General features: G+C 46.3%; 1 protein-coding gene across 2 annotated transcripts; it reads right to left on the bottom strand.

The window, feature by feature from the left end:
• Window positions 1–319: 319 nt before the first annotated feature.
• Window positions 320–8,679, bottom strand: LOC102941195 (zona pellucida sperm-binding protein 2). 2 transcript variants are annotated; one of them, XM_037911801.2, is made up of 18 exons: window positions 8,515–8,679; window positions 8,349–8,425; window positions 8,084–8,167; window positions 7,913–8,007; window positions 7,345–7,506; window positions 6,706–6,750; window positions 6,285–6,449; window positions 5,728–5,824; window positions 5,444–5,625; window positions 4,169–4,298; window positions 2,990–3,171; window positions 2,823–2,914; window positions 2,597–2,721; window positions 2,003–2,192; window positions 1,350–1,485; window positions 1,174–1,270; window positions 611–697; window positions 320–499 (listed from the first exon to the last, which is right to left on the bottom strand). In XM_037911801.2, exons 1-18 carry the CDS (start codon window positions 8,559–8,561, stop codon window positions 363–365), a joined length of 2,130 nt encoding a protein of 709 aa, XP_037767729.2. In that variant the 5' UTR covers window positions 8,562–8,679; the 3' UTR covers window positions 320–362. The 2 variants fall into 2 exon arrangements, with proteins under 2 accessions (XP_037767729.2, XP_043380385.1); XM_043524450.1 differs by lacking the exon at window positions 8,084–8,167 and having other exon boundaries at window positions 8,515–8,673.
• Between the last annotated feature and the right edge of the window lie 208 nt (window positions 8,680–8,887).

The raw sequence follows: 8,887 nt of genomic DNA, 5'->3' as shown, positions 1-8,887 counted from the left end.
TCCATTAGGGTGCATGGATCAAACACTACAGCAGTAGACCACCATCCTTGTCTAGAGGCAAACTCATGTGCCAAGATCATGGTGGGGAGGCGTGTCCAGAAGTGGCCCTGCCATTGAAGAGTAAGTACCTATGACAGTCAAGTGTCAGGGGAAGAGTTACCATGCTCATGCAGCATGATCTTGAGAGATGTCACAGCCCAGGCAGTAAAAGCTTCCCCTCTTGCCCCCCAATCCAGGCTTTAGAAATGCTCATGACTGAAATCAGTCGAAGGATCATGATAGAAATTTTCAGAATAAGATTCCACTATGAACTAATGCATCATGAATATAGCAGTTTATTTTGTCACAAGTCATTTAATGACTCAGTTTACCATTACAGCTTTTGTCCTCTTCAGATTAAGGAAAGCCACTGACACCAATGAAGTGGCCATCAGGCAGAGGATCACAGTAGCTGCTGTTGCAACAGTGGTCCATGCTTCTTCTCTCAGTTGAGTCTCTTCTATAGGGAAATAGGGTAGAACCACAAATTCGTGACCAGAGTATTTTGTAATAAGCCTGAATTAGCACCAACATGCTGTTAGGTAAGGGAGAAGAGCATTTTTTCCTATACCTTGGGTTGAAGGCCATTCATCTGCTACAAAGCAAACAGGACCAGGTAAGCTTGCTACACCAGAGTTCTGTGCTTGCATCACAACATCTGCAAAAGATCAGTCACCACAGATTAGTTGAATAATGGATTTCCATGTACTAAGCTAACTGGCAATAGTCCATTTCTGTTCTCCTCTGGACAGAATTAAAGGTCTAAAAAATGTGACCAAATAATTGGTTTAGGCTGGGAAAAAACTGAGGGGGTACATAACTGGACAAGATCACTAACACCTTATAAATACTTAAGACTGTGTACAAAGAGACAAATAACTCATGGGCTTCAATTGAAAAACCGCCCTAATAAGGGCAGTTAAGCACTGAAGCAAGTTACCTAGAGGGTTTGCAGAATCTGTCCCTGCTGGTTTAAGGACGATGGTGATGAGAATACTTTATCCTACCTCAGTACAGGGGACTGGACTAGATGTAGCATTGGAGGGGACCTCAATAGGCCTTTTTGTAATTGTGATTCTGGTATGGTACACTGTGTTCAGGGGGATATTCTAGTTGTCAGTGATTAGATCCTACCTCGTTTGTTTCTGGCTGAGGGAGGACATTGTGTTGAACACAGAGGGGAGTCTGGATGAAGTCTGTCACAGAGAAGAGCACTGCAGTGGAAGTACACCTACAGCAAAGATAAGGGAGAGACATTTGGAGCACAGGAAGCCCGAGCCTTTAGCTAGTGCAAGAGGGACTGCACTTACTAGGCTAGTGAGAGCCTTGTCACCTGCTACAAAGGCAAAGGTCTTCACTTCAAATCTCTGGCGATAGTTGGGATAGCTGACTGCTAGGCCCACTGGATGAAATGTGGTTCTGTAGTTATCTAGTTCATAGTCACACCTATAGAAGATACATGTAGAAAGTCATGGAGGGGAGGGGAGGGAAGGAAGGCAGATTTTTTAGAGAGGTCAGAGTTGAAATCAGGTAGAGAAGGGAGTCTTTGAAGGTTTGTGTCATTAACATTCAAGTTTAATATTTAGTACATTGCCCAGGAGAGAGAGATCCTCTGCACTGTTTCAGAGGAATCTGCCTGAACGCGCAAGCCTGCATTAGGACAGCAACTCATTTCTAGTTGAGACAGAGATTGAGTCACTCAGTTGTGAGCCATTAGAGTGACAGTTGGCATTTACACACTGTAGTCCTTGAGCATGTGCACTCCCAAATGTCTAGCTTGACCTAAGGCTAGAGCAACCTACACTTTGTGGTCAGATCATAGCCAGACAGCAACCCTTTGCTCCTACATCCATGTGAGGAACATGGCGCTCACAGCTCCAACAAGCCTTTGCATAGCATTTCAGGGAAACACTTGAGCAGGCCAGCCTCACCTGTGTTCCTACAGGAGTTGGAATATACCTACCCATCCACAACAACGTTCCACCGGGGCAGAGAGCTTGGATCTTGCGATGTTGTTGCCCAACAGTCATCCAGTACCAGTCGGATGTTGGGGTCATTGCGGTTCAGAACTTGCACTTCCAAGAAGATTGGTTGCCGCAGATATTTCACAATAGGGTACTGGTCGTCACTGTAGGGCTGCATGTAGGAGTCATCTGAAAAAACCAAGTACGGCAGAGTTGACAGCCCAGTTCACAATAGGTCGGAATCTCAATCTAGAGAGATGAAGCAGCCAGCTATGTAAGAAGTCTGGTACTGTAGGTGCATAGAAGGACACAGCTAGTGGGTGCTTTAGGTGAACTCCTTGCACAGGGAGAGGAAAAAGCTTCCTAAACCCAACATCCCCACTGGATTCCCCCATAGCAAGAGGCTCTATTAAAACCTAGCCTGCCAGGTCTACGTCACAGACCAGCCGTGATGGAATCATGCCACCCCTGGGTATCAAAATGTCTCTGGGTCTACTGCTCTGGATAGTAGGGACCGAAGAGCTCCTTTGACTATGGAGGGAATCACTTCATTTCTGCCCTGGACACCATTTGCAGCTAGATGCAAGCTTTACCTGGATAGATCAGCAGGATCAAGGAGAGAGGACCCTGGTTTATTGAAGAAACTGGAGGAGGGAGACTGCTTATCCTTATGCTCAGGGACGCATCACCACTTTTGTAGGTGCACACTACGGTCAGCCTGAAAGACAGAATGCGCAGCATCAGGTCAGCTGGCTATTTGCAGTCAGTCACTTTGCTTAGTGTTGCGATGGGCTGTCACCAGCAGAGTTGTGGACTGACCTGAATTCACTGTCCCTAGAAATCCTGCGTGGCGGTTGATCTGCCCACAAGGCACGCACTTCATTCTCATAAGTCGTCCTCTCGCCTTCAAACTACAGGGGATACAGGAGTCTTAGTGACTGCCCTGCCACTGGAGCGCCTTTAGCAGTCAGTGTCCTGACACTTACCCTCTGCCTTGTCCCACACCTGTTCAGTGGGACGTGAAACCGAACCATGTCATTTGAGGGAGACTTGAAGACTGGTTTGCATGTAGGATCTCTTAGCCTGATGGTATCCAAGTCCAGGGCTGGTTTTGTCCTGTCACTCTGTACTTCAAAGTCCATGTAGCCATCCTGAGTGCACACAGCAGCTGAAACATTCAAGGAATTGGGATGGGTTGCTGTAGGGGACTCCAGGACATGGGGCTATGGCAGCTCCTGCCTCAGTTCAGTGAGGGACTAGAGTATTCTGAGCTGTGTGCACAGGGGCCCTAACTACCCTAGGAGGAGTTGTCCTGAGCCTACTGGATTGTAGTATCTCCAGTTTGTATAGCATGACCTGGAGGGCAAGGATCCTGCAACAGCTCATGCCAGGAGGCTCAAGGACCCAGAGTTGCTGGCAAGCAGTGCTCTATGGCTTAGATGAGGGGGAACCAAAACCTGAGACTAGGCTGGAAACATTCCATTAGGAGTGGTTTAGGGCAGGCCAGGCAGGAGAAGTGGTATGGCTCCAGGTCAAGATTAGTGGCACTGTAGGTCAGGGGACAGCTGGTGAATCCTCTTCTGCAGCAGAGAGCTAGCAGCTGCTGGGGAACTATGGGAAAGCTTATGAGATGTTCAGTTGTATATGGGGCTGCCTACCTGCCACCTTGGGGGGGGGGGGGTGCGCAAGGAGGAGGAAAGCAGTTCATTTTACAGTGAACACAAATGCAATGAAGACTCCCTTCCACTTCCAAGGAGTGGATGTCCAGAATATCCAAATATGTAATCAGATACATAGGCCTGAGACGCCCCACCAGCTAGGAAGGGGCATCCATTTTAGATTGAATTAGTGTAACTTGGCATCTTTATAGTGGAGCCCATTAGTTGCTGAGAACCACCCTAAATTGTAATTTTTGCTTGCCAGCTATTAAGAGTTTACACCAAATATATCAACACTTTTAGCCATATGTTCACCCAGTGAATCTTGAGCTGTGCGCTGCAGTTTGAGGTCCACTCATGTTCTCCTGTACAGAGGTGGATGACAGACAGCTTCAGTATTTCATGCTGAACATTGGATCCTTATGATGAAGTCTCATTTGTAGGCCATTACTTCTGGGATAGCTGAACCAGCACAGAATGAGTTGACAGAAGTACATGTGGTCTTACCTATTGGTGCATGTTGATCACAGGGACACTCTGGGTAAGTGACCATTGACACCATTTCTCCACGGAAGTTGAAAGTTAGCCTTAGAGATGCTATGTAGGACTGAAGTCCTAAGCAGCTCTCCTTGTACAGCTGGAAGAGAGGGAGGCAGGCCACGACATTTGTTATTTAAGACAGTTGAAAGTCTGCAATGGTAATTTTAGTTATTTATGTTTGCTGGTAAGATGACAATGGCAAAGGTAGCCTTTTGCCCAAGATCAGACACTCATTTAGACTGGACCAATCTAGCCAGAAATATTCTTCTTTGATTAGCTACTTCTTACTCCAGGAGATTGAGTAGGCTGGTTTAGAAGTAGAAGTTTGTAAATTTTACATCCATAACTGATTTAGAGTGTCATCTTTAGGAAAGAGATATTTAGACCTTGTCCAAAGCTCAATCTTTTAAGTATATATATTTGGCTCTGCAGAACCAGACTAAGTAGTCCAGCAGCCTGGGTTCTCACAACTTTAATTCATTTGTAAGCGTTAGAATACAGCAGGCTAGGTTCTATTCTCAGAGTCATCCCTGACCCAGAGATCTCACATAAGCCGCACAATCTACAGGAGACTGAATACCATCTCTATCTAGGTATATTAGACTAGACTCCTCATTCCATCCATGGGGGTATTCTAATTTCTTGAGAAGAGCAATAGCCTTACTGATCATTCCAGGGATAACTGCCAGCATGGAGTATTGTGGGAGTAGTAGACAGGTTGCCTGTGCCATTCTGCAGCCTGGAGAGCCAGTGTCATGTTACCAAGACAAGAGAAGGTCCAGAACAAGTAGCTCAAGTCCAGTGCAGTAGCAAGGGGTAGTCTGTCGTCAGGAAACATTGCTTGAATGTTAAGCAAGGAAGTATTTTTAAAAAAAAAAAAAAAACCACACACACACACACATTTGGAAAGGGCTGATAGAGAGGGGGCTTGTATTGCAGTAATGGAGATCAGATTAGTGCCTGAAAAAAGTTAATGGTTTATATGAACATTACTCTGAAGATTTGGACATTGGCTGCATCCGATTCTTTTCCCTCAACTCTCACAACCAGGCAAATGATGGCTGCTGAAGGTACAGATACCTACAGTCTAGTCCAGTCCTATGGCTTGGAACAGACTCTGCTGGAAGGACATCAAATCCGATTTTGTAGTTAAGCCCTTTCTATTACATCTATGGTTTGCATTTCAACTACAATTATGACCATTCCTAAATGGAGTCAGATACTAGTTTGTAGGGAGCTTACTCTGGACTTCAGGATTCTTTTGTTGATGTGTAGCTTCACACCCCTTCTTGTGTCCAGAGCAATTCCATTTGCTTGGAGTTGGGTCATGGGAATGTTTCTGTTGTCTATACTCACAGCAGAGAGGATCCCTGGGAAAGCTGGGATGGAAACAGTCATGTGTGTGGAGTTACAGGTTGCTGGACCTGCAAGAATAGCTCTGTTAGTTTCTAGAGACATTTTAAGGTACAAGTCCCTCTCAGGTCAGAGGAGGGACCAGCTTCTGCTGTGAGGAGAGGAAGTTTTACCTGGTGCACAGATCATTCTTGATTCTACAGTTAACCGCTGGTCAGGAGGCCCATATGAAAGCTTGAATGCCACAGTATATAGCATCTGGTTGTCTTGCTGCAGAGGATAGATACAGTTGAGAACAGCGGCTTATTCACAGTGCAGTTCCCAGTGCCAGGTATAAAAGAAGTCAATTAGGATTCAGTAAGCCAGGCTGTAGTTCTGAAGAGACTGCAGATGTTAGCCACTGGAGTTACACCCTAGCTGTTTCACGTTACCCCTACACAGAGGAGTTCTTGGGAAGGGTGTACAAGCTCCATTCTAGGCCCTCATGCACCACATGGAGTCATAGCCAGAAGTCAAGCTGCAGCTGTTTCAGTAGGCAGGCAGCTCTCACACTCCCATTTCCAGATGCCCTCATGGACTGCATGTAGAGTCAGACTAATCAGACTGCCCCAATAGCTCAGACTAGTGAGCCTCAGAAGTCTGAGACTTCTCACGGTTTCTATTTATAGACACCATCATTTGCCTATGGCAAGTTTTGCCTTTTGGCATCTAGACAGTCTTGTGCACCTACCTTGTAAGAGGTGACTCCAGTTGCACCAAAAGAAACCTGGAAGATTAGGTTGTTGCTGTCAGCTAGGAATGTATACCCTTGCTGCATGGCTTGCCTAAGGCTTAGCCTGTGTGTTCGTGTTCCATCATCTATGGACAGTATCCAGGCCATCTGAGATTCTGCAGTCTGCAATTTGAGACTTCTGGTCAGTCAGGCATAAGGTTTTTCATTACCGAGCAAGGGGGTTATTGTTCTTATCTTTAAGGAGTGTTAAGGCTGCTGTGTGTGGCAGCTTGGCTAACCAACACTAGAGAGATACTGAAGGGTCCAGTTTGCTACTTTAGCAACCATCACCAAAGTGGCAGTTTCTACATGCAGCGGTTCTACTTTAGAGGCATGTTATTTTGCACACCCAGCCCCCATTTTGACCAAAGTTTCATACCATGTGTTCATCAGCAAAACTGGGAAGGAGTCTTGGAAATACAACCTGAAAGAGAACGGGACAGCAGCTGACTGCAAAGCACACTGTTCAAAGAGAAGAGGATACCAAGCAAGCTTACCATGGTGAATGGAACAAGGAGCCTCTAACCAATTAGAGGAATGGAAGCTTTCAGGGAGTCTGAGGAAGTGTGCTGCAGTGGCTAGAGGCCTGGCTTGTTTCTGGAGGGACAAGGTGGGGAAGCAGCAAATGCTCTTCTCCCCCTGTAGTTTAGTGCACCTGTGCTCAGGTTGACAGCTACTGACCATTAGCCAATAGAGGGGTCTACATAATTCAGTAAGCTGTGTCAAGCCTAGCCAGGCAAGCTCTTAGAAGTACACAAAGGAGGAGGTAAAGGTAACTAGCTAGAGTTTTTACAACTAAGAAGGCTAGTCTTGAATCTGAGTCTTCCCAGAGATCAGGAAGGGGAAAATCCACTATCATCCTGCTAGTCAGTTAGTTTTGTTTCCTTACTCCCACCACCCAAAGAGAGTCTACAGACACATCTTTACGATTTGACTGAGATGCCATTGAGGTGTCGGACTCCTCTCTACAGCTGAGAGCAGTTCCCTTTCCAAGGGATTGTCAAACTGCCCCACTTACTGCCATGAAGTCTTTAGTACAGTTTGTAGCTCCTGTAAAAATAGTAGGGACGACTTCATCTGCTTGAAGAGAATCACAGCCAATACTGTAGGTTACGTTCTTGTCCCTTGAAATGGTTTTGTTGGGCACCAGCAGCTCTAGTCTCAGCTGGTGTTGGTCATGCTAGAGCAAGAGAACACACTGGTCAGAATAAGGCAGTGGCACAGTTTTACATGACTAGAGGTTGCCTCAGATCAGCAATTAGAGCCAGCCCTCAGAGGCCACATGTTCAAGTTGAGAATTTGCTTCAGCTGAAGTTGCTGTCTATAGAAGAGGCAGGGTTAGTTTTTAAAAGTGGCTCTGTATTTGCATTGTTACTCAAAGGAAGGAATTTGATTTGTTGGGAGCCATTCGATTAGTCATTATTCTATGGAAGCACCACCTCAGTGGGTGCTCTGGAGAGAAGGAGTCTTCCAGGAAAGAGAGATGGTACATTACATACCCAACTACAGTGTTGGGTCACTTAGTGGGTGTCACTTTAGACCCTCTGTCAAGTGAGCATGTTCCCAAGGCAGAGGGACAGTTTTACCTCTAGTCTGGTGCAGTTCACATACAGAGCAGTTAGAGTCAGCCTCTCATGATCCACCGTGTAGTCACAGTCTACAATCTCTTCACCACTTGCATCTAGAAAGAGTAAGCTGGTCAGCTATGCTGCTAGAAGTTGCCTTGAGAACCTAGCTAAACATGCAGCAATACCTACCAACTACATGGACCTGCCAGAAGTTGCTTCCAAGCTCTCTGGGAAACCCAATCAACATTTTGTCAGTGTGACAAGACACCGTCCCTACAAGAGGAAGTGAGCAGTCTGATATCAACTCCTTGCAACACAGGATAGTAGACAGCATACAGACTGTTAGTATGCTAAAACCCACTCACTCCAGCAAATGGAGAGGAGTATCACCCCAGGGTCAGTAAAACTATCCTACCCCCCCCTCCAACCATGATCAGGGGAATGCCCTGGTTACCTGGGAAGTCTAGAGCCATGGAACTAGTAACTCCAGCTGTCAAGGGCACTATAAGGCAGCCAAGTAAAAGAAGCAGCCTGCAAACAAGAGAGAAGATGCTCAGAAGCCAGCTCAGCAAACAGAACCCTCCCTATACAGGGCCCTAACCAACCCACCCCACACTTACCACATGCTGTAAAAAGACCAGCCTAGCTGTAATACAGGCAACCTCATGGCTGAGAGTCAAGCCACCCACATGAAGACACCAGAACAGCTCACCTCCTACTCAGCTACAGGGGTTATATAGGAGGGGCTGCAGCCCCAGCACACCAACAGCTCTTGGAAAACACCTGGGATGCTTCCTCATCACCTGCTAGCAGCTGACTCTGAGGCTGATGGTTTGCACCTGGCCCTGTTCTGTGCCTCAATCAGTGAGGAGGGGGTGGCTTAGAGTTAAAGCTCCTCTTTCAAGGGGATTGTATGCCCCTTTGTACAATTTTCTGTTTCCCTTCACTTTTAAGATGATTTTTGGTATCCATTTTTCCTTTCACCCTGCTCTT

The sequence above is a fragment of the Chelonia mydas genome, chromosome 10 (assembly GCF_015237465.2).
Source record: "Chelonia mydas isolate rCheMyd1 chromosome 10, rCheMyd1.pri.v2, whole genome shotgun sequence".
NCBI lineage: Eukaryota > Metazoa > Chordata > Testudines > Cheloniidae > Chelonia > Chelonia mydas.
This window is presented reverse-complemented; position numbering and strand designations above follow the sequence as displayed.

Coding starts and splice junctions, on each gene's coding strand:
- LOC102941195 (XM_037911801.2), bottom strand. CDS start 8,561: ATGAGGTTGCCTGTATTACAGCTAGGCTGGTCTTTTTACAGCATGTG. Junction 8,426..8,514: donor TGGTCTTTTTACAGCATGTG/GTAAGTGTGGGG, acceptor TCTTGTTTGCAG/GCTGCTTCTTTTACTTGGCT. Junction 698..1,173: donor CTCAGCCAGAAACAAACGAG/GTAGGATCTAAT, acceptor GATCTTTTGCAG/ATGTTGTGATGCAAGCACAG.